The following is a 24,157-nucleotide window of genomic DNA, read 5'->3' as shown; positions in this document are numbered from 1 at the left end:
TAGTGACCTCACAGGGAAGCACTGCCACTCCCCCTGCATGGATCAGAATTATCCAGCAAAGGGGATTTTGGCTATAACTTTGCCTGGGAGCGTCGTAGGCGGACGCCAATGCTCTCATTGTGACAGTTATGAATTTAGCTACAGAACGAGGGGACTCATGACCTGTCTGCCAGTTCCCCATTGGCTGATATCACGCCTGGGCATTTCCCAATGTCCTGTTCCCATAAAAAGGGTGTGCCGGCATCGTCCACATGCGGAGACACCATCTTTATGGTTGCCATATTTATCGGAAATATGGCTTGCGAGATATGAACCATTTTTTACTGGAGTCGTTCTGTCTGGCTATTTCCAGAGCCTTGCTAATTAGATAGCAGCTCCTACTACAGGGTGACGGCAGGGAGTCATCCTGTGTCCATTGTCCCAAAGCCACCTAATTTCCATATCACAGGACATGGCCATGGAGTTTGTTGCTAAACCAGTTGTGTGGGGGAAAGGGGGGTTGACACCAATAGAGAGGGCTTCCTGACATACTTGAATATCATGATTTATCGTCATCTCTCCGGATTTACCTCACACCAGCGCTGCAGGGACCGGCGAAACCCCCGACACCAGCGCTGCAGGGACCGGCGAAACCCCCGACACCAGCGCTGCAGGGACCGGCGAAACCCCCGACACCAGCGCTGCAGGGACCGGCGAAACCCCCGACACCAGCGCTGCAGGGACCGGCGAAACCCCCGACACCAGCGCTGCAGGGACCGGCGAACCCCCCGACACCAGCGCTGCAGGGACCGGCGAACACCCCGACACCAGCGCTGCAGGGACCGGCGAACCCCCCGACACCAGCGCTGCAGGGACCGGCGAACCCCCCGACACCAGCGCTGCAGGGACCGGCGAAACCCCCGACACCAGCGCTGCAGGGACCGGCGAAACCCCCGACACCAGCGCTGCAGGGACCGGCGAAACCCCCCCCCCCCCCCCCCCTTCATTCCCTCTCAGTAGTGCATCCTCAGGCTTTGGCTTTATGTGTACACATTGGCGGGGGTTGGGGGTTAGCATTTTTGAGTCGTTTGTTGAGCGCTTTTTTTTGGCGTTTTTGTCTGTCGGGGGGAGGGGTGTTTCCGCCAATAATGAAGCAACCACTGTTGAAAGCCTCCGGTGCCCCCGTCGTCACGCCGGCGCTGGTCTGTTCCTCCAGGTCGAGCGGGAGAAGCTGAAGACGGCGGAGGACACGTTGCGTCTGTCGGCTGAGCGCGGTCGCTTGGATCGGTCACTGACTACAGTGGAGCAGGAGCTGGCGGAGGCGCAGAGGCAGGTGCAGGCGCTGGAGGTAGGAGGCGCAGGGGGCGGACTGCAGCGGTATCAGGCCGGGCGGCAACGTGGGGACAGAGGGCGGCGTGGGGGTCTGCGCAGGGGGGGGGGGTCTGAGCAGGGACAGAGGGCAGTGCGAGGGGTCGGCGCAGGGACGGGTAGACTGATGGTAACGCGGGTTGCGCTCTGCCTTCCTATTGGTTGCTTCATGTCATTCTTTCTCCCCTCCCCCGCCCGCTATACCATGAAGGCGCAGTTATACAGGGTTAGACGCAGGATTACAGTCAGTCTGGTGAGTGAGCGCTGCCGGCATCCCCTCCTCTCCCTCCATGTATCGCAGAGCGCGGCCTCGATCAGCAGCGGGTCCAGTGCAGCACGGCTGACAACAGGGAACAGCAGAGATGAGAGGAAAGGAGAGTTGGGAGCGCAGCTCTGGAGGATAAGACACTATGTAACTGCAGAATAGTGACTGCAGCTCTGGAGGTGACTGGAGGAAAAGACATGATGTAACAGCAGAATAGTGACTTCAGCTCTGGAGGTGACTGGAGGATAAGACATGATGTAACAGCAGAATAGTGACTGCAGCTCTGGAGGTGACTGGAGGATAAGACATGATGTAACAGCAGAATAGTGACTGCAGCTCTGGAGGTGACTGGAGGATAAGACATGATATAACAGCAGAATAGTGACTGCAGCTCTGGAGGTGACTGGAGGATAAGACACGATATAACAGCAGAATAGTGACTGCAGCTCTGGAGGTGACTGGAGGATAAGACACAATGTAACAGCAGAATAGTGACTGCAGATCTGGAGGTGACTGGAGGATAAGACACGATGTAACAGCAGAATAGTGACTGCAGCTCTGGAGGTGACTGGAGGATAAGACATGATGTAACAGCAGAATAGTGACTGCAGCTCTGGAGGTGACTGGAGGATAAGACACGATGTAACAGCAGAATAGTGACTGCATCTCTGGAGGTGACTGGAGGATAAGACATGATATAACAGCAGAATAGTGACTGCAGCTCTGGAGGTGACTGGAGGATAAGACACGATGTAACAGCAGAATAGTGACTGCAGCTCTGCAGGTGACTGGAGGATAAGACCTGATATAACAGCAGAATAGTGACTGCAGCTCTGCAGGTGACTGGAGGATACGACATGATATAACAGCAGAATAGTGACTGCAGCTCTGGAGGTGACTGGAGGATAAGACATGATATAACAGCAGAATAGTGACTGCAGCTCTGGAGGTGACTGGAGGATAAGACATGATGTAACAGCAGAATAGTGACTGCAGCTCTGGAGGTGACTGGAGGATAAGACATGATATAACAGCAGAATAGTGACTGCAGCTCTGGAGGTGACTGGAGGATAAGACATGATATAACAGCAGAATAGTGAGTGCAGCTCTGGAGGTGACTGGAGGATAAGACATGATATAACAGCAGAATAGTGACTGCAGCTCTGGAGGTGACTGGAGGATACGACATGATATAACAGCAGAATAGTGACTGCAGCTCTGCAGGTGACTGGAGGATACGACATGATATAACAGCAGAATAGTGACTGCAGCTCTGGAGGTGACAGTATTATGAGTTTCTCAGCGTTGTCCGCTGGTTTTCTTGGCCCGCACTCTCCCACCCCCCACCCCCGCTGTAGCTCAGAGTTTTCCATGTCTGTCGCTTGCTGCCCTTAGTTTTACCTCCTGGTCCCGGTCTCCCCCCGCGCGGTGCGGTCCCGTCTCCCCCCCCCCCCCCCCGCGCGGTGCGGTCCCGGTCTCCCCCCCCCCCCCCCCGCGCGGTGCGGTCCCGGTCTCCCCCCGCGCGGTGCGGTCCCATCCTTCTCTTCTCCCCTCAGGCTCAGATGGCAGACATGGAGCAGACGCACGCCCAGAGCCTGATGGAGGCGGCCGCCCGGCATCGGCAGGAGCTGCAGGTGGAGATTGAAAGGTTGCGGAGCGCACAGACCCAGGCCGAGCGCACACTGGATGCCAGGGAGAGGGCACACCGCCAGCGGATCCGCGGCCTGGAGGAGCAGGTAGACTCACAGCGCAGAGGACTACATCTCCCAGCAGGCGCCGGCAGCACCGTCCTCTATCATCTGCCACTTTGTCTTCCTCAGATCTCCACCCTGAAGGAACAACTGCAGCAGGAGCTGCGCCGGTGCCAGACTCACTACGTGCCACCACTGCTCTCCGGGAAGTGAGGCCGAGCCTCCGCCGCCGCTCTCCGGGAAGTGAGGCCGAGCCTCCGCGTCACATACTCTGGAACAACACGCCTTCACCTCTCCTTTTTCTTCCGCGGAGGACCCGCGGAGTTCTCCTTTACTGTGAATGTATTTCATTGGGGGGAGGGGGTTGAGCACAAAACTGTGAATTACACTGAAGGGGGGGTGGGGTGATTTTTAAACCACATATGAAGGACACATACGCGGGGCGTCTCCGGGAACAATATGGCGGTGGAGCTGCGTCCTCCCCGGGTGTGAACAAAGTTTTTTGTAATTTTTTTTTTTATATGGAGAAAACATCTATTTTATTAAAAGCAGAATAATGGCCAAAAACTAGAGAAAAAACGACCGTCCGCCATCAGTGACTGAGGAGGGGAAGACATGGGGGGGGGCACCGATTTCTACTGTGATTGTAAGAAAATAAATCAGAAAAAACTGCGCCAAAAATATTCAGTTATACTGTCTATTATACTACTATAGCTGTGGGTCTTGGCCCTTGTTCTGTGTGAGGTTGTGGGTCTTGGCCCTTGTTCTGTGTGAGGTTGTGGGTCTTGGCCCGTGTACTGTGTGAGGTTGTGGGTCTTGGCCCTTGTTCTGTGTGAGGTTGTGGGTCTTGGCCCTTGTTCTGTGTGAGGTTGTGGGTCTTGGCCCGTGTACTGTGTGAGGTTGTGGGTCTTGGCCCGTGTACTGTGTGAGGTTGTTGGTCTTGGCCCTTGTTCTGTGTGAGGTTGTTGGTCCAGGCCAGTGTGCTATGTAGGTTGTTGGCTCATGTACTGTGAGGTTGTTGGCCCCCAGCCCGTGTACTGTGTGAGGTTGTTGGTCTTGGCCCTTGTTCTGTGTGAGGTTGTTGGTCTTGGCCCGTGAACTGTGTGAGGTTGTGGGTTTTGGCCCATGTACTGTGTAAGGTTGTCGACACCGCGGCCTGTATACTGTGTGAGGTTGTTGGCCTTGGCCCTTGTTCTGTGTGAGGTTGTTGGCCTTGGCCCTTGTTCTGTGTGAGGTTGTTGGTCCAGGCCAGTGTGCTTTGTAGGTTGTCTGCTTATGTACTGTGAGGTTGTTGGCCCCAGCCCGTGTACTGCGTGAGGTTGTCGTCCCTTGTTCTGTGTGAGGTTGTTGGTCTTCGCCCGTGTACTGTGTGAGGTAGTCGGCCCCGGCCTGTGTGCTGTGTGAGGTTATTGGTCTTAGCCCTTATGCTGTGACTTTGTTGGCCCCGGCCCATGTACTGTGTGAGGTTGTTGGTGTTGGCCCTTGTTCTGTGTGAGGTTGTTGGTCTTGGCCCTTGTTCTGTGTGAGGTTGTCGGCCCATGTACTGTGAGGTTGTTGGCCCCAGCCCGTGTACTGCGTGAGGTTGTTGGCCCCAGCCTGTGTACTGCGTGAGGTTGTTGGTCTTGGCCCTTGTTCTGTGTGAGGTTGTTGGCCCATGTTCTGTGAGGTTGTTGGCCCCAGCCCGTGTACTGCGTGAGGTTGTTGTCCCTTGTTCTGTGTGAGGTTATTGGTCTTAGCCCTTGTGCTGTGTGACTTTGTCGGCCCCGGCCCATGTACTGTGTGAGGTTATGGGCAGAGACCCCAGTTATTTCCTGTGCCCCCCACATTTCCATGTGCCGCCAAGTCCCCACATTCACTCGTTCTCCGGCGTTGGGTAAAATTTTTGTACTTTATTTACTTTTATACAAAACACATTAAAAATAAAATAAAAAAAAAAAAGAGTCCGCCTGTAATGTGGAGCGGACCCTGACTCGGAGGCTACAACGTGGAGGACGGGGGGTGAGGGACGGCGGCCGGATGAGGTGGAGCCCGCGAGGACCGAGCAGCGGGAGATCATACAGTACAGTGACCGCCGGCGACTGGCCAGACCCCCCCACTGCCGGAGAAGCCAGTCCCAAGCAGAGTCCATAGGAATATGGGGGGCAGTGCAGTGTGGTGGGCGGCTATGATACGGCGAGGGTAGGTGGGCAGAAGGCCACGAGTCCACCGCGCCCCGACCGTGGCACATACAGTACAATACAGTAACATATGGGGATATAATAGTAGCGCCTCCCGCCCGTCCAGTAATCACACTGAGGGCGGGGGGCGCAGGCACTGGCGGCTTCTCTTCTGGGGGCACATCCTCTTCTAGCAGCCTCCGCAGCTCTTGGTGCACTGACCTCCCACCGAATGGCACAGCCCGCTGGACGCCACCACCCCGCAGCGGGGGAACTTGTCCCGGCACAGGTCAGCTGAGGGGAGAAGAGGAAGGTGAGGTCTCCAATATGGCTGATAAATAATTAGGGGATGTGACCTCCAGGGGCCGCGCTCACCTCTCAGGAGCTCCTCGTGGGCGCACACGGTACGGACGCAGATCTCCTTGTTGATCACATACATGCGCCGTAGGCTGAAAAGGAAAGACGAGTGGTCAGGAGCACAAGATGGAGAACGAGGACCAGGGGCATCGGTGCCACCGACCCAAAAATTACCCACAACCCAGCAGGTCTGGCCGCAGCACAGCCATCAGCCCACGAGGAGCAATGCCAGCCTATGTACGTGCCTTGTCCTCAGGAGTAGAACCACCTTACCCACACACCAGCCCCTGAGGAGCAGTCACTGTCCACACACCAGCCCCTGAGGAACAGTCACTGTCCACACACCGGCCCCTGAGGGGCAGTCACTGTGTCCACACACCAGCCCCTGAGGAGCAGTCACTGTCCACACACCGGCCCCTGAGGAGCAGTCACTGTCCACATACCGGCCCCTGAGGGGCAGTCACTGTCCACACACCGGCCCCTGAGGGGCAGTCACTGTCCACACACCGGCCCCTGAGGGGCAGTCACTGTGTCCACACACTTGCCCCCAGAGAGCTCATCCGCCTACCCACACACCAGCCCCTGAGGAGCAGTCACTGTCCACACACCAGCCCCTGAGGAGCAGTCACTGTCCACACACCAGCCCCTGAGGGGCAGTCACTGTGTCCACACACCAGCCCCTGAGGAGCAGTCACTGTCCACACACCGGCCCCTGAGGAGCAGTCACTGTCCACACACCGGCCCCTGAGGGGCAGTCACTGTCCACACACCGGCCCCTGAGGGGCAGTCACTGTCCACACACCGGCCCCTGAGGGGCAGTCACTGTGTCCACACACTTGCCCCCAGAGAGCTCATCCGCCTACCCACACACCAGCCCCTGAGGAGCAGTCACTGTCCACACACCAGCCCCTGAGGAACAGTCACTGTCCACACACCAGCCCCTGAGGAGCAGTCACTGTCCACACACCAGCCCCTGAGGGGCAGTCACTGTGTCCACACACCAGCCCCTGAGGAGCAGTCACTGTCCACACACCGGCCCCTGAGGAGCAGTCACTGTCCACACACCAGCCCCTGAGGAGCAGTCACTGTCCACACACCGGCCCCTGAGGGGCAGTCACTGTCCACACACCGGCCCCTGAGGGGCAGTCACTGTCCACACACCGGCCCCTGAGGGGCAGTCACTGTGTCCACACACTTGCCCCCAGAGAGCTCATCCGCCTCTCCACACACCAGCCCCTGAGGAGCAGTCACTGTCCACACACCGGCCCCTGAGGAGCAGTCACTGTCCACACACCGGCCCCTGAGGGGCAGTCACTGTCCACACACCGGCCCCTGAGGGGCAGTCACTGTCCACACACCGGCCCCTGAGGAGCAGTCACTGTGTCCACACACCGGCCCCCAGAGAGCTCAATCGCCTCTCCACCCACCGGCCCCTGAGGAGCAGTCACTGTGTCCACACACCGGCCCCAGGGAGCTCAGCCACCTCTCCACACACCGGCCCCTGAGGAGCAGTCACTGTCCACACACCGGCCCTTGAGGAGCAGTCACTGTGTCCACACACCAGCCCCAGGGAGCTCAGCCACTCCTCCACACACCGGCCCCTGAGGAGCAGTCACTGTGTCCACACACCAGCCCCAGGGAGCTCAGCCACCCCTCCACACACCGGCCCCTGAGGAGCAGTCACTGTGTCCACACACCAGCCCCAGGGAGCTGAGCCGCCTCTCCACGCACCGGCCCCCAGGGAGCTCAGCCACCCCCCCATGCATCGGCCCCGCTGCTCATCCTTATCCCGCCCCCCCAGGAGCACAGCCGCCCCCCCCCCCCCCCTGGAGCACAGCCACCGTCCATATGCCAGCCCCAGTGCCACTCAGTCCCGCCCCCCAGGAGAACAGCCACCGTCCATACGCCGGCCCCAGCGCCGCTCATCCCGCCCCCCAGGAGCACAGCCACTCACCTGTACAGACAGATCCCGTTCAGACACTGCTTGCAGGGTTTGTGCACAGAGTACAGGCGGGTGCAAGGATACTGCTCTTCACGACAATCTGTGAGGGAACACGAGCGCTGTACATCACCATTGTTCACCCCCATTGTTCACCCCCCATTGTTCACCCCCATTGTTCACCCCCATTGTTCACCCATCATCTAATCGTTATCATTATACATGAATCCATCCTCCTCCTCCAGATCTGCACGTATCGGAGGGAATAGAACCCAATGTAATGTGGGGTCCCGGCCCCCGGTTGTGGCTCCTTCTTCCCGCTCTCCGCCTTTTGCCTCGGTGAACAGACAGAAGGCCGAGCGCCCACCGCCGGGGGTCCATGTCCTCCCGTCCCCTAGATCACCCGATTATTGCCTGTGGTCCGGTGGGCCGCGGTTCACTTACCCAGGGGTCCGGGCTCCGTTGGTTCAGTCTGATAAGTATCTGAAATGAGAGATAAGTGAGCGGCGCTGATTTCGGGGGTGACACGGGACGTTCCCCCGACCTCCGGGGTCCTGCAGAACCTTCCATGGTTCCCCCTTCTTACCGAATGTCGGGGCCGGGATGATCTCCTGCTGGTTCTGCTGCTGCTGCTGAGGAATGAACTCAAACTGGTGCAGATCCGGCTGCGTCAGGATGTGGAACCCGGTCTGCACGTGCGGATTCGGCTGCGGCACCACCGACTGGTCCGCTAGAAACCGGGGAGGATAGGGTTAAAGGAGATCCGACCACCATACCCGAGGGCGCTGGCTGTACGCCGGCGGGGGTCTCTCACACTCACATTACACAGCGGCGGGGGGTCTCACACCCGCACATTACACAGCGGCCGAGGATCTCACCAGCACATTACACACCGGCGGGGGGTCTCACACCCGCACAAACCGGCCGAGGGTCTCACACTTGCACATTACACACCGGCCGAGGGTCTCACACCCGCACATACCGGCCGAGGGTCTCACACTTGCACATTACACAGCGACCGAGGGTCTCAAACCCGCACATTACACACCGGCCGAGGGTCTCACACTCGCAAACACCAATGGGGAGGGTCTCACAACTGCACATTATTGGGTGAGAATTAGAGGACCCCCAGGATGTCGGCTCCTCCGCTGGGCACTTACCATCGTTGCTATCGTAGTCGTAGTAATAAGGAACCTCTAAAAAAGAAAAGAAGTAAGAAGCAGCAAAATTAGTCACAGCCGAGCGCTGAGGACGCAGAGAGCCGAGCGCTGGGGACGCAGAGAGACGAGCGCGGGGGACGCAGAGAGCCGAGCGCTGAGGACGCAGAGAGCCGAGCGCTGGGGACGCAGAGAGCCGAGCGCTGGGGACGCAGAGAGCCGAGCGCTGGGGACGCAGAGAGCCGAGCGCTGGGGACGCAGAGAGCCGAGCGCTGGGGACGCAGAGAGCCGAGCGCGGGGGACGCAGAGAGCCGAGCGCTGGGGACGCAGAGAGCCGAGCGCTGGGGACGCAGAGAGCAGAGCGCTGGGGACGCAGAGAGACGAGCGCTGGGGACGCAGAGAGACGAGCGCTGGGGACGCAGAGAGCCGAGAGCGCTGGGGACGCAGAGAGCCGAGAGCGCTGGGGACGCAGAGAGCCGAGAGCGCTGGGGACGCAGAGAGCCGAGAGCGCTGGGGACGCAGAGAGCCGAGCGCTGGGGACGCAGAGAGCCGAGCGCTGGGGACGCAGAGAGCAGAGCGCTGGGGACGCAGAGAGCAGAGCGCTGGGGACGCAGAGAGACGAGCGCGGGGGACGCAGAGAGACGAGCGCTGGGGACGTAGAGAGCAGAGCGCTGGGGACGCAGAGAGCAGAGCGCTGGGGACGCAGAGAGACGAGCGCTGGGGACGCAGAGAGACGAGCGCGGGGGACGCAGAGAGACGAGCGCTGGGGACGCAGAGAGCAGAGCGCTGGGGACGCAGAGAGCAGAGCGCTGGGGACGCAGAGAGACGAGCGCGGGGGACGCAGAGAGACGAGCGCTGGGGACGCAGAGAGACGAGCGCGGGGGACGGGGCGCTGTACGCTGGCGGTGCGGGCTGTGAGCACTCGTCATACACTGCCACCACCCGCAGATGTCAGCAGTACCCGAGGCTTCATCCTGTGAGACTGGAGGAAGGCGCCCCCCGCCTGGCCATGGCCGGTACTGCAGCTCAGCCCCCTTCATGTGATCGCCCCCTGATCTCCCACCGCCCCTTTAACAGCTGCATCGTCCACTGTAATATAAAGTTCTGTCACTTTCCAATAGATTTGGGTTTTTCATTCGTCGTTCAGATCTCTGCTGCCTGTCAGTGAATGAACCAATTTGTTAAAAACCCAACCACAGCTGCAGGTTCGTTGTCCAGACTGATACATTGTAACAAACTGTCAGCTGCGAGGAAGATCAGGAAACTTCCATTTACTGACAACAAGCAGAGATCTGTACGATGGTGAGAAGGCCGCGGAATTACTGACACGAACGGCACCGGCCCTTTAACTGTAACGCTGTCTGAACGTCCATCTATATATGAAGGGGGGTTGGCGGCTTGGCTGGGGTTCCTAGAGCTCTTTAGAGGTGACCTGCGGGGGGGGGGCATCTTGTACTCGGGGGAGGGGGGCACCTTGTACTCGGGGGAGGGGGGCGCCTTGTACTCGGGGGAGGGGGGCGCCTTGTACTCGGGGAGGGGGGCGCCTTGTACTCGGGGAGGGGGGCGCCTTGTACTCGGGGGTGGGGCGCCTTGTACTCGGGGGTGGGGCGCCTTGTACTCAGAGGGGGGCGCCTTGTACTCGGGGTGGGGCGCCTTGTACTCGGGGTTGGGTGCCTTGTACTCGGGGTTGGGCGCCTTGTACTCGGGGGTGGGGCGCCTTGTACTCGGGGGTGGGGCGCCTTGTACTCGGGGGTGGGGCGCCTTGTACTCGGAGGGGGGCGCCTTGTACTCGGGGTGGGGCGCCTTGTACTCGGGGTTGGGTGCCTTGTACTCGGAGGGGGGCGCCTTGTACTCGGGGTTGGGTGCCTTGTACTCGGAGGGGGGCGCCTTGTACTCGGGAGGGGGGCGCCTTGTACTCGGGGTTGGGTGCCTTGTACTCGGAGGGGGGCGCCTTGTACTCGGGGGTGGGGCGCCTTGTACTCGGGGGTGGGGCGCCTTGTACTCGGGGTTGGGCGCCTTGTACTCGGGGTTGGGCGCCTTGTACTCGGAGGGGGGCGCCTTGTACTCGGAGGGGGGCGCCTTGTACTCGGGGTTGGGCGCCTTGTACTCGGGGTTGGGCGCCTTGTACTCGGAGGGGGGCGCCTTGTACTCGGGGGTGGGGCGCCTTGTACTCGGGGTTGGGTGCCTTGTACTCGGGGTTGGGCGCCTTGTACTCGGGGGTGGGGCGCCTTGTACTCGGGGTTGGGCGCCTTGTACTCGGGGGTGGGGCGCCGCGCTCCCTACCTGTGGGGACATCGTATTGGGCGTTTGCTTCAAACTGTTGAGCCCAAATTCCTGTAAACACAAGAACACGGAGCCATTATATATCGGACGCTCCGCACACGAGCCGCCGCCATACTGGATGTGATGACCGGGCGCCACTTACCCTGGACGCAGAGGACGAGGAGACAAGTGGCGCGCATGGCGGCAGGAAACGGCTAATCTGCAACATAAAACATGGACAGAATTAATGACGCCCTCAGAGCAGCGCTCCCACATGAGTGTCAGTGACTCCGACCTCGGCGGCGGCCATAACTACTACAAATCCCCGCAGATGAAATGAACATGGGGAGGGGAGGGAAGTGGGGAGGGAGAAGAGGGGGGGTGAAGGGGGGACGAGGGGAGGGGGAGGAGGGGTAGGGGGGATGAGGGGAGGGAGAGGGGGGGAGGAGGAGGGGGCGCTGACAGACATGAGGGGGAATGGACGGGAGTCCTCCAATATGAGCCTGGGAGGCCAAGACATGGCGGCCAAGATGCCACCGTGATCACATGATCGAGATCTGGACAATGGAGGGGACGGTTGCTAGGAGACTATTCACATTCCAATGGAAGAGATGTCACATCCGCCGCCGCCCACATTTATCAGAAGAGCTGTAGAAGCCCCCCATAAATACCACAAGGGGGACGTATGGAGGGAAGCAAAGCCCCTGAGAAGAGTCATCAGTGGGGGCTTAACCCAGTGCACCCCTCCCCCAATAAATGACCCCACGCGCCTCTACCCCGTGTGCCCCTCCCACCATACATGACCCTTCGTACCCCACTCCCAGTACATGACCCCATGTGCCCCTCCCCCAGTACATCACCCCTTGTGCCCCTCCCACCATACATCACCCCTTGTGCCCCTCCCCCAGTACATGACCCCATGGGCCCCTCCCCCAGTACATCACCCCTTGTGCCCCTCCCACCATACATCACCCCTTGTGCCCCTCCCCCAGTACATAACCCCATGGGCCCCTCCCCCAGTACATCACCCCTTGTGCCCCTCCCACCATACATCACCCCTTGTGCCCCTCCCCCAGTACATGACCCCATGTGCCCCTCCCACCATACATGACCCCTCGTACCCCACTCCCAGTACATGACCCCATGTGCCCCTCCCCCAGTACATGACCCCATGTGCCCCTCCCCCAGTACATCACCCCTTGTGCCCCTCCCACCATACATCACCCCTTGTGCCCCTCCCCCAGTACATGACCCCATGTTCCCCTCCCACCATACATCACCCCTTGTGCCCCTCCCCCAGTACATGACCCCATGTTCCCCTCCCACCATACATGACCCCTCGTACCCCACTCCCAGTACATGACCCCATGTGCCCCTCCCCCAGTACATGACCCCTTGTGCCCCTCCCAGCATACATCACCCCTTGTGCCCCTCCCCCAGTACATGACCCCATGTGCCCCTCCCCCAGTACATGACCCCATGTGCCCCTCCCACCATACATGACCCCTCGTACCCCACTCCCAGTACATGACCCCATGTGCCCCTCCCCCAGTACATGACCCCTCGTACCCCACTCCCAGTACATGACCCCTTGTGCCCCTCCCCCAGTACATGAACCCTTGTGCCCCTCGCCCCAGGTGACCCCACACACCCTTACACCGCTCATTATTTTGCATCTTCCCTCAGACTCATTTTTTTTTGTGTGTTTGATCAAAGTTTCAGGAAATCATTACCAGCAAGAACCCGGGCACCGAGCCCAGAGGCCGAGGGGGGGATTATTACCCACATCTGCATCTAGCGCCCCCCACCGGGACAGACGGGACGGGCACCACGTAATCACCATCAGTACCGGATACTGAGGACGGAGGAGACGAGCGGTCACTGACTACCGATGACGGAGGAGACGGGCGGTCACTGACTACCGAGGACGGAGGAGACGAGCGGTCACTGACTACCGAGGACGGAGGAGACGAGCGGTCACTGACTACCGATGACGGAGGAGACGGGCGGTCACCGAATACTGAGGACGGAGGAGACGAGCGGTCACTGACTACCGAGGACGGAGGAGACGAGCGGTCACTGACTACCGAGGACGGAGGAGACGGGCGGTCACTGAATACTGAGGACGGAGGAGACGGGCGATCACCGAATACTGAGGATGGAGGAGACGGGCGATCACCGAATACTGAGGATGGAGGAGACGGGTGGTCACTGAATACTGAGGATGGAGGAGACGGGCGGTCACTGAATACTGAGGATGGAGGAGACGGGCGGTCACTGAATACTGAGGATGGAGGAGACGGGCGGTCACTGAATACTGAGGATGGAGGAGACGGGCGGTCACTGACTACTGAGGATGGAGGAGACGGGCGATCACCGAATACTGAGGATGGAGGAGACGGGCAGTCACCGAATACTGAGGATGGAGGAGACGGGCGGTCACTGACTACCGAGGACGGAGGAGATGAGCGGTCACCGACTACCGATGACGGAGGAGACGGGCGGTCACCAAATACTGAGGACGGAGGAGACGAGCGGTCACTGACTACCGAGGACGGAGGAGACGGGCGGTCACTGAATACTGAGGATGGAGGAGACGAGCGGTCACTGAATACTGAGGATGGAGGAGATGAGCGGTCACTGAATACTGAGGACGGAGGAAACGGGCGGTCACTGAATACTGAGGATGGAGGAGACGGGCGGTCACTGAATACTGAGGATGGAGGAGACGGGCGATCACTGAATACTGAGGACGGAGGAGACGGGCGGTCACTGCATACTGAGGACGGAGGAGACGGGCGATCACTGAATACTGAGGACGGAGGAGACGGGAGATCACTGTATACTGAGGACGGAGGAGACGGGCGGTGACTGAATACTGAGGACGGAGGAGACGGGAGATCACTGTATACTGAGGACGGAGGAGACGGGCGGTCACTGAATACTGAGGATGGAGGAGACGGGCAGTCACTGAATACTGAGGATGGAGGAGACGAGCGGTCACTGAATACTGAGGATGAAGGAGACGGGCGGTCACTGAATACTGAGGATGGAGGAGACGGGCGGTCACTGAATACTGAGGACGGAGGAGACGGGCGGTCACTGAATACTGAGGATGGAGGAGACGGGCGGTCACTGGATACGGAGGATGGAGGAGACGGGCGGTCACTGAATACTGAGGATGGAGGAGACGGGCGGTCACTGGATACGGAGGATGGAGGAGACGGGCGGTCACTGAATTTCCATGTTTTCTCTGCGCTCGTGTAGATCTCCTCACAGCTCAGTAGTGATCCCCTGCATGTTGGGGGTTGTACTCCCCTTGCACACATGGGGGGTATGTTGCGCCCCCCGCGCTGATGTTGCGCCCCCTGCGCTGACGTTTCGCCTCCGGCGCAGACATAACAGGATCCAGTGTCGGGAATGTGAGCAGTTTATGTTGTTATCCGGGAAGTTCAGGCTGGAGAAAAGCCAAATCCTGCAGCCCCCGCAGCACGGCGAGTCCAGACAAGACCCCGCGCGGTCACATCCAGACCCCCCGTGTGCTCTATAACCGAGCGCCTCCAGCCATCATCTGTGCTCAGTCACTGGATCAGATTTGGGGGGTCTTCTCCAGTCATGACATAAATCTTGGCGCCCCCGGGAGTCCCATGAGGCGCGGCACGATGTCGCAGGTAGATCCTGGGAATCTCACATTTTCCATTTTCCGCTGCCAGACTTGGGGGGTCTCAGGTGTATTTTGCTGTTTGTTGGCAGCGCTCGTCACGTAGACCCTGCACAAAGGAGGCGGCACCGGTATGACATCATCAAAATGGAGAAAAAGATGGCGGCCCGGACCACGGCGCGAGGATCCGAAGTCATGTGACTCTGCCGATCGGCTGCGAGATCCTTATTGTGGCCCCTAAGACTTGACACATGAAAGGTTCAATAGGGGGCGCAACAGAGATAATACAACTCCTCCTGGCACTGCCCAGAGGAGCTGACCGCAAACCCCGGGCTGGAAACCGCACGTGGATCTCCAATCACCGCGCTCTGTACGGGCTCCGGACCCCGAGCACAGGTGGCCAGGTGTCAGCCGGAGGCGCTGCGATTGTCAGCTCCGGGGGCGATGCTCACACCCCGGTATACAGAGGTGGCAAAGGGACATGTGGTGCCGGCAGCTGCACCGGGGGCTCCGTATACAGCGGCCTGGAAACTGCCAGGAGACCACCCTGCGCCCCAAAAGCCCCGCACCTCTGGCCCTTGTACCCCCTGCACCACATCCCGCTGCTCCACAACCCCTGTACCCCCTACACCCCCGGGCCCGCACCCCAAATCCCCTGCGCCCCGGCCCATTTACCCCCTGCCCCACAATCCTTGCACCTCCAGACCTTGTACTTCTTACCCTGCACCCCATAATGCCCGGCCCTTGTACCCCCGGCCCCGCACCCCAAAACCCCTGCTCCCCCCAGCCCATGTACCACTGGCCCCGCACCCCATAATCCCTGCGCCCCCAACCCTTGTACCCCTGGACCCGCACCCCACTACCCCTGCACCCCATAATCCCTGTGCCCCTGGCCCTTGTACCCCCAGACCCGCACCCCACAACCCCTGCACCCCCGGCTTTTGTACTTTCTACCCTGCACCCCACAACCCCCTGCTCCACATCCACTGCACCCTTGGTCCTTGTATCTCCGGTCCGGGCCCCACAACCCCGGCGCCCCGCATTCATGTTCCCCGACACCCCACCTCGTGCACCCCGGCCTCCCGCGCCCCTCAGAAGTACAGGAAACCTTTGTTCCCTTCGCTTTGCGGTTCATACAGGATGGAAACATCTGGGATTCATCAGCAAAACCCCCTCTAACCCCCCATCCAGCCCAGGCCAGCCCCCCTCCAGCCCCCAGGGGCCACTCCCGCCCCCGAAATCCCTTTTATACATTTCCAGCTGTGAACAAGGGGATAAAAGGCAGAAAACAGACAAAATTCAGGATTTGGCGGCCGCCCAGAAGACCAAGTCTAATTACAGGCGGCGGGGGAGGGGCAGCCGAGACCCCAGAAAACTCCACACTTTATAAGACCCCCCAACAGGTCACACAAACAGAACCCAACACCCTCAGAAGGCGGATATGGGGGGACACTGACCCCAAAACTGATAATATGCCCCCAGAACCTCCGGCCCACAATGCACCAGGGATTGACATTAAGGGGTTAATGACACGGATGTGCCTTATATGGAAGTGTCATATGAATAATAATGAGTATGCAGATGAGGGGGCGGGGCCAGCACTGATTGTTACAATGTAGCAAAATCTGATACATTCAATGAAATCACAAAATAGAAATGAATGAGGCGGAAAAACCCAACTGCACCAGCGGGGGCAGCAGAGAGCGGGGGCAGCAGAGAGCGGGGGCAGCAGAGAGCGGGGGCAGCAGAGAGCGGAGGCAGCAGAGAGCGGAGGCAGCAGAGAGCGGGGGCAGCAGAGAGCGGGGGCAGCAGAGAGCGGGGGCAGCAGAGAGCGGGGGCAGCAGAGAGCGGGGGCAGCAGAGAGCGGAGGCAGCAGAGAGCGGGGGCAGCAGAGAGCGGAGGCAGCAGAGAGCGGGGGCAGCAGAGAGCGGGGGCAGCAGAGAGCGGGGGCAGCAGAGAGCGGGGGTCCTATACTGGGGGCAGCAGAGAGCGGGGGCAGCAGAGAGCGGAGGCAGCAGAGAGCGGGGGCAGCAGAGAGCGGAGGCAGCAGAGAGCGGGGGCAGCAGAGAGCGGGGGCAGCAGAGAGCGGGGGCAGCAGAGAGCGGGGGCAGCAGAGAGAGGGGGCAGCAGAGAGCGGAGGCAGCAGAGAGCGGAGGCAGCAGAGAGCGGAGGCAGCAGAGAGCGGGGGCAGCAGAGAGCGGGGGCAGCAGAGAGCGGAGGCAGCAGAGAGCGGGGGCCGCAGAGAGCGGGGGCCGCAGAGAGCGGGGGTCCTATACTGGGGGCAGCAGAGAGCGGGGGCAGCAGAGAGCGGGGGCCGCAGAGAGCGGAGGCAGCAGAGAGCGGGGGCAGCAGAGAGCGGGGGCAGCAGAGAGCGGAGGCAGCAGAGAGCGGAGGCAGCAGAGAGCGGGGAAACAGAGAGCGGAGGCAGCAGAGAGCGGGGAAACAGAGAGCGGGGGCAGCAGAGAGCGGAGGCAGCAGAGAGCGGGGGCAGCAGAGAGCGGGGGTCCTATACTGGGGGCAGCAGAGAGCGGGGGCAGCAGAGAGCGGGGGCAGCAGAGAGCGGAGGCAGCAGAGAGCGGGGGCAGCAGAGAGCGGGGGCAGCAGAGAGCGGGGGCAGCAGAGAGCGGGGGCAGCAGAGAGCGGGGGTCCTATACTGGGGGCAGCAGAGAGCGGGGGCAGCAGAGAGCGGGGGCAGCAGAGAGCGGGGGCAGCAGAGAGCGGGGGCAGCAGAGAGGCAGCAGAGAGCGGGGGCAGCAGAGAGCGGGGGCAGCAGAGAGCGGAGGCAGCAGAGAGCGGGGGCAGCAGAGAGCGGGGGTCCTATACTGGGGGCAGCAGAGAGCGGGGGCAGCAGAGAGCGGGGGCAGCAGAGAGCGGAGGCAGCAGAGAGCGGGGGCAGCAGAGAGCGGGGGTCCTATACTGGGGGCAGCAGAGAGTGGGGGCAGCAGAGAGCGGAGGCAGCAGAGAGCGGGGGCAGCAGAGAGCGGAGGCAGCAGAGAGCGGGGGCAGCAGAGAGCGGGGGCAGCAGAGAGCGGGGGGCAGCAGAGAGCGGAGGCAGCAGAGAGCGGGGGCAGCAGAGAGCGGGGGCAGCAGAGAGCGGGGGCAGCAGAGAGCGGAGGCAGCAGAGAGCGGGGGCAGCAGAGAGCGGAGGCAGCAGAGAGCGGGGGCAGCAGAGAGCGGAGGCAGCAGAGAGCGGGGGCAGCAGAGAGCGGAGGCAGCAGAGAGCGGGGGCAGCAGAGAGCGGGGGCAGCAGAGAGCGGGGGTCCTATACTGGGGGCAGCAGAGAGCGGGGGCAGCAGAGAGCGGAGGCAGCAGAGAGCGGAGGCAGCAGAGAGCGGGGGCAGCAGAGAGCGGGGGCAGCAGAGAGCGGGGGCAGCAGAGAGCGGGGGTCCTATACTGGGGGCAGCAGAGAGCGGAGGCAGCAGAGAGCGGGGGCAGCAGAGAGCGGGGGCAGCAGAGAGCGGGGGCAGCAGAGAGCGGGGGTCCTATACTGGGGGCAGCAGAGAGCGGGGGCAGCAGAGAGCGGAGGCAGCAGAGAGCGGGGGCAGCAGAGAGCGGGGGCAGCAGAGAGCGGGGGTCCTATACTGGGGGCAGCAGAGAGCGGGGGCAGCAGAGAGCGGGGGCAGCAGAGAGCGGGGGTCCTATACTGGGGGCAGCAGAGAGCGGGGGCAGCAGAGAGCGGAGGCAGCAGAGAGCGGAGGCAGCAGAGAGCGGGGGTCCTATACTGGGGCAGCAGAGAGCGGGGGCCGCAGAGAGCGGGGGCAGCAGAGAGCGGAGGCAGCAGAGAGCGGGGGCAGCAGAGAGCGGGGGTCCTATACTGGGGCAGCAGAGAGCGGGGGCAGCAGAGAGCGGGGGTCCTATACTGAGGCAGCAGAGAGCGGGGGCAGCAGAGAGCGGAGGCAGCAGAGAGCGGGGGTCCTATACTGGGGGCAGCAGAGAGCGGGGGCAGCAGAGAGCGGAGGCAGCAGAGAGCGGAGGCAGCAGAGAGCGGGGGCAGCAGAGAGCGGGGGTCCTATACTGGGGCAGCAGAGAGCGGGGGCAGCAGAGAGCGGGGGTCCTATACTGAGGCAGCAGAGAGCGGGGGCAGCAGAGAGCGGGGGTCCTATACTGGGGCAGCAGAGAGCGGGGGCAGCAGAGAGCGGGGGCAGCAGAGAGCGGGGGTCCTATACTGGGGCAGCAGAGAGCGGGGGCAGCAGAGAGCGGGGGCAGCAGAGAGCGGGGGCAACAGAGAGCGGGGGCAGCAGAGAGCGGGGGCAGCAGAGAGCGGGGGTCCTATACTGAGGCAGCAGAGAGCGGGGGCAGCAGAGAGCGGGGGTCCTATACTGGGGCAGCAGAGAGCGGGGGCAGCAGAGAGCGGGGGTCCTATACTGGGGGCAGCAGAGAGCGGGGGCAACAGAGAGCGGGTGCAGCAGATAGCGGGGGTCCTATACTGAGGCAGCAGAGAGCGGGGGCAGCAGAGAGCAGGGGTCCTATACTGGGGGGCAGCAGAGAGCGGGGGCAGCAGAGAGCGGGGGTCCTATACTTGGGGCAGCAGAGAGCGGGGGTCCTATACTGGGGCAGCAGAGAGCGGGGGCAGCAGAGAGCGGGGTCCTATACTGGGGGGCAGCAGAGAGCGGGGGCAGCAGAGAGCGGGGTCCTATACTGGGGGCAGCAGAGAGCGGGGGCAGCAGAGAGCGGGGGTCCTATACTGGGGGCAGCAGAGAGCGGGGGTCCTATACTGGGGCAGCAGAGATCGGGGGTCCTATACTGGGGGGGCAGCAGAGAGCAAGGACAGCAGAGAGCGGGGGTCCTATACTGGGGGCAGCAGAGAGCGGGGGCAACAGAGAGCGGGGGCAGCAGAGAGCGGGGGCAGCAGAGAGCGGGGGGTCCTATACTGGGGGGCAACAGAGAGCGGGGGCAGCAGAGAGCGGGGCAACAGAGAGCGGGGGCAGCAGAGAGCGGGGGCAGCAGAGAGCGGGGGTCCTATACTGGGGGGCAACAGAGAGCGGGGGTCCTATACTGGGGCAGCAGAGAGCGGGGACAGCAGAGAGCGGGGGTCCTATACTGGGGGGCAACAGAGAGCGGGGGTCCTATACTGGGGCAACAGAGAGCGGGGGTCCTATACAGGGGGCAGCAGAGAGATGGGGCAGCAGAGAGCGGGGGTCCTATACTGGGGCAGCAGAGAGCGGGGGTCCTATACTGGGGCAGCAGAGAGCGGGGGCAGAAGAGAGCGGGGGTCGTATACTGGGGGGGAAGAGAGCAGGGGTCCTATACTGGGGGGCAGCAGAGAGCGGGGGGTCCTATACTGGGGGGGCAGCAGAGAGCGAGGGGGTCCTATACTGGGGGGGCAGCAGAGAGTGGGGGTCCTATACTGGGGGGCAGCAGAGAGCTGGCGTCCTATACTGGGGGGCAGCAGAGAGCGAGGGGGTCCTATACTGGGGGGCAGCAGAGAGCGAGGGGGTCCTATACTGGGGGGCAGCAGAGAGCGAGGGGGTCCTATACTGGGGGGCAGCAGAGAGCGAGGGGGTCCTATACTGGGGGGCAGCAGAGAGCGGGGGTCCTATAGTGGGGGCAGCAGAGAGCGAGGGGGTCCTATACTGGGGGGCAGCAGAGAGCGAGGGGGTCCTATACTGGGGGGCAGCAGAGAGCGAGGGGGTCCTATACTGGGGGGCAGCAGAGAGCGAGGGGGTCCTATACTGGGGGGCAGCAGAGAGCGGGGGTCCTATACTGGGGGGCAACAGAGGCTGAGGGGGTCCTATACTGGGGGGCAGCAGAAACTGGGGGTCCGAGGCTGGGGGTCCTATACTGGTGGGCAGCAGAGAGCGGGGGTCCTATACTGGGGGGGGTAACAGAGGCTGGGGGTCCTATACTGGGGGGAAGCGGAGTCTGGGGGGTCCTATACTGGGGGCAGCAGCGGCTGGGGGATCCTATACTGGGGGCAGCAGGGGCTGGGGGATCCTATACTGGGGGCAGCAGGGGCTGGGGGATCCTATACTGGGGGCAGCAGAGAGCGAGGGGGGTCCTATACTGGGGGGGGTAACAGAGGCTGGGGGTCCTATACTGGGGGGAAGCGGAGTCTGGGGGACCTATACTGGGGGGCAGCAGAGGCTGGGGGTCCTATACTGGGGGCAGGAGGGGGCTGGGGGTCCTATACTGGGGGCAGGAGGGGCTGGGGGTCCTATACTGGGGGCAGGAGGGGCTGGGGATCCTATACTGGGGGCAGCAGGGGCTGGGGGTCCTATACTGGGGGCAGCAGGGGCTGGGGATCCTATACTGGGGGCAGCAGGGGCTGGGGGTCCTATACTGGGGGGGCAGCAGAGGCTGAGGGGTCCTATACTGGGGGGCAGCAGAGGCTGGGGGTTCTATACTGGGGGGCAGCAGGGGCTGGGGGTCCGAGGCTGGGGATCCTATACTGGGGGGCAGCAGGGGCTGGGGATCCTATCCTGGGGGCAGCAGGGGCTGGGGATCCTATCCTGGGGGCAGCAGGGGCTGGGGGATCCTATACTGGGGGCAGCAGGGGCTGGGGGATCCTATACTGGGGGCAGCAGGGGCTGGGGGATCCTATACTGGGGGCAGCATGGGCTGGGGGATCCTATACTGGGGGCAGCAGGGGCTGGGGGATCCTATACTGGGGGGCAGCAGGGGCTGGGGGATCCTATACTGGGGGCAGCAGGGGCTGGGGGGTCCTATACTGGGGGCAGCAGGGGCTGGGGGGTCCTATACTGGGGGCAGCAGGGGCTGGGGGTCCTATACTGGGGGCAGCAGGGGCTGGGGGGTCCTATACTGGGGGCAGCAGGGGCTGGGGGGTCCTATACTGGGGGCAGCAGGGGCTGGGGGGTCCTATCCTGGGGGCAGCAGGGGCTGGGGGATCCTATACTAGGGGCAGCAGGGGCTGGGGGTCCTATACTGGGGGCAGCAGGGGCTGGGGGATCCTATACTGGGGGCAGCAGGGGCTGGGGGATCCTATACTGGGGGCAGCAGGGGCTGGGGGGTCCTATACTGGGGGCAGCAGGGGCTGGGGGGTCCTATACTGGGGGCAGCAGGGGCTGGGGGATCCTATACTGGGGGCAGCAGGGGCTGGGGGATCCTATACTGGGGGCAGCAGGGGCTGGGGGGGTCCTATACTGGGGGCAGCAGGGGCTGGGGGATCCTATACTGGGGGCAGCAGGGGCTGGGGGGTCCTATACTGGGGGCAGCAGGGGCTGGGGGATCCTATACTGGGGGCAGCAGGGGCTGGGGGATCCTATACTGGGGGCAGCAGGGGCTGGGGGTCCTATACTGGGGGCAGCAGGGGCTGGGGGGTCCTATACTAGGGGCAGCAGGGGCTGGGGGATCCTATACTGGGGGCAGCAGGGGCTGGGGGGTCCTATACTGGGGGCAGCAGGGGCTGGGGGGTCCTATACTGGGGGCAGCAGGGGCTGGGGGATCCTAGACTGTGAACAGAAAAATCTGGGGGTCCTGGGCTGTTAGGCAGCAAAGTTTGAGGGTCCTCCCCTGGGGCAGCAGCACAGTCTGGGGGTCATGTTCTGGGGGGAAGCAGTGTCTGGGACTGTGGGTCCAATATTGGGGGGGAATCAACAGAACCTAGGGGTCCTGTCCTGGGGGGGAAGTGGGGGTCCAATATTGGGGGCAGCAGTGTCTCGGGGTCCTGTCCTGGGGGTCTTACCGGAGGGCAGTGCGGGGGTCTCGCAGTCTCTCGCCGTCTTCTCTCTTTCTGAGGCTCTCACAAGGGGACGAATCTCCAAATTCATCCGAGCGGCTCCGCTGGGTCCTAGAGAAACCGGATAACTCCTGACACCCTCTGTGCTGCAGATACAGGGTTAACCCCTCACCTGCCAAAATAGATATTGCTCTGTCCTCACCTACTCCTGACACATAGTGATATATCCTGCAGATTATTACACCACTGACCTCTCTGCAGAGCATCGCTCCTCCACCTCCTGACAGATACATAGTGATATATCCTGCAGATTATTACACCACTGACCTCTCTGCAGAGCATCGCTCCTCCACCTCCTGACAGATACATAGTGATATATCCTGCAGATTATTACACCACTGACCTCGCTGCAGAGCATCGCTCCTCCACCTCCTGACATATGCATAGTGATATATCCTGCAGATTATTACACCACTGACCTCTCTGCAGAGCATCACTCCTCCACCTCCTGACACATACATAGTGATATATACTGCAGATTATTACACCACTGACCTCTCTGCAGAGCATCGCTCCTCCACCTCCTGACAGATACATAGTGATATATCCTGCAGATTATTACACCACTGACCTCTCTGCAGAGCATCGCTCCTCCACCTCCTGACAGATACATAGTGATATATCCTGCAGATTATTACACCACTGACCTCGCTGCAGAGCATCGCTCCTCCACCTCCTGACATATGCATAGTGATATATCCTGCAGATTATTACACCACTGACCTCTCTGCAGAGCATCACTCCTCCACCTCCTGACACATACATAGTGATATATACTGCAGATTATTACACCACTGACCTCTCTGCAGAGCATCGCTCCTCCACCTCCTGACAGATACATAGTGATATATCCTGCAGATTATTACACCACTGACCTCTCTGCAGAGCATCGCTCCTCCACCTCCTGACAGATACATAGTGATATATCCTGCAGATTATTACACCACTGACCTCTCTGCAGAGCATCGCTCCTCCACCTCCTGACAGATACATAGTGATATATCCTGCAGATTATTACACCACTGACCTCTCTGCAGAGCATCACTCCTCCACCTCCTGACAGATACATAGTGATATACCCTGCAGATTATTACACCACTGACCTCTCTGCAGAGCATCGCTCCTCCACCTCCTGGCAGATACATAGTGATATATCCTGCAGATTATTACACCACTGACCTCTCTGCAGAGCATCGCTCCTCCACCTCCTGACAGATACATAGTGATATATCCTGCAGATTATTACACCACTGACCTCTCTGCAGAGCATCGCTCCTCCACCTCCTGACAGATACATAGTGATATATCCTGCAGATTATTACACCACTGACCTCTCTGCAGAGCATCGCTCCTCCACCTCCTGACACATACATAGTGATATATCCTACAGATTATTACACCACTGACCTCTCTGCAGAGCATCGCTCCTCCACCTCCTGACACATACATAGTGATATATCCTACAGATTATTACACCACTGACCTCTCTGCAGAGCATCGCTCCTCCACCTCCTGACAGATACATAGTGATATATCCTGCAGATTATTACACCACTGACCTCTCTGCAGAGCATCACTCCTCCACCTCCTGACAGATACATAGTGATATATCCTGCAGATTATTAC

At 61.1% G+C, this 24,157-nt stretch overlaps 2 protein-coding genes across 2 annotated transcripts; one reads left to right on the top strand and one right to left on the bottom strand.

Moving 5' to 3' along the window:
- Positions 1-1,195: 1,195 nt before the first annotated feature.
- On the top strand, positions 1,196-5,211 carry LOC142279264 (rootletin-like; the record flags this gene model as incomplete). Its single annotated transcript, XM_075332679.1, has 3 exons — positions 1,196-1,327; positions 3,169-3,348; positions 3,433-5,211. Coding segments are annotated over 3 exons (396 nt in total), but the record flags the coding sequence as incomplete, so codon positions are not given.
- Positions 3,987-22,593, bottom strand: MFAP2 (microfibril associated protein 2). Its single transcript, XM_075332680.1, has 9 exons — positions 22,478-22,593; positions 11,338-11,394; positions 11,196-11,246; positions 8,916-8,951; positions 8,342-8,485; positions 8,200-8,238; positions 7,771-7,858; positions 5,835-5,908; positions 3,987-5,753 (listed from the first exon to the last, which is right to left on the bottom strand). Exons 2-9 carry the CDS (start codon positions 11,372-11,374, stop codon positions 5,650-5,652), a joined length of 573 nt encoding a protein of 190 aa, XP_075188795.1. The 5' UTR covers positions 11,375-11,394; positions 22,478-22,593; the 3' UTR covers positions 3,987-5,649.
- Positions 22,594-24,157: the final 1,564 nt, after the last annotated feature.

The sequence above is a fragment of the Anomaloglossus baeobatrachus genome, unplaced genomic scaffold (assembly GCF_048569485.1).
Source record: "Anomaloglossus baeobatrachus isolate aAnoBae1 unplaced genomic scaffold, aAnoBae1.hap1 Scaffold_4285, whole genome shotgun sequence".
Lineage (NCBI taxonomy): Eukaryota > Metazoa > Chordata > Amphibia > Anura > Aromobatidae > Anomaloglossus > Anomaloglossus baeobatrachus.
Note: the sequence above shows the minus strand (reverse complement) of the source record. Positions and strands in the feature narration are given on the sequence as shown.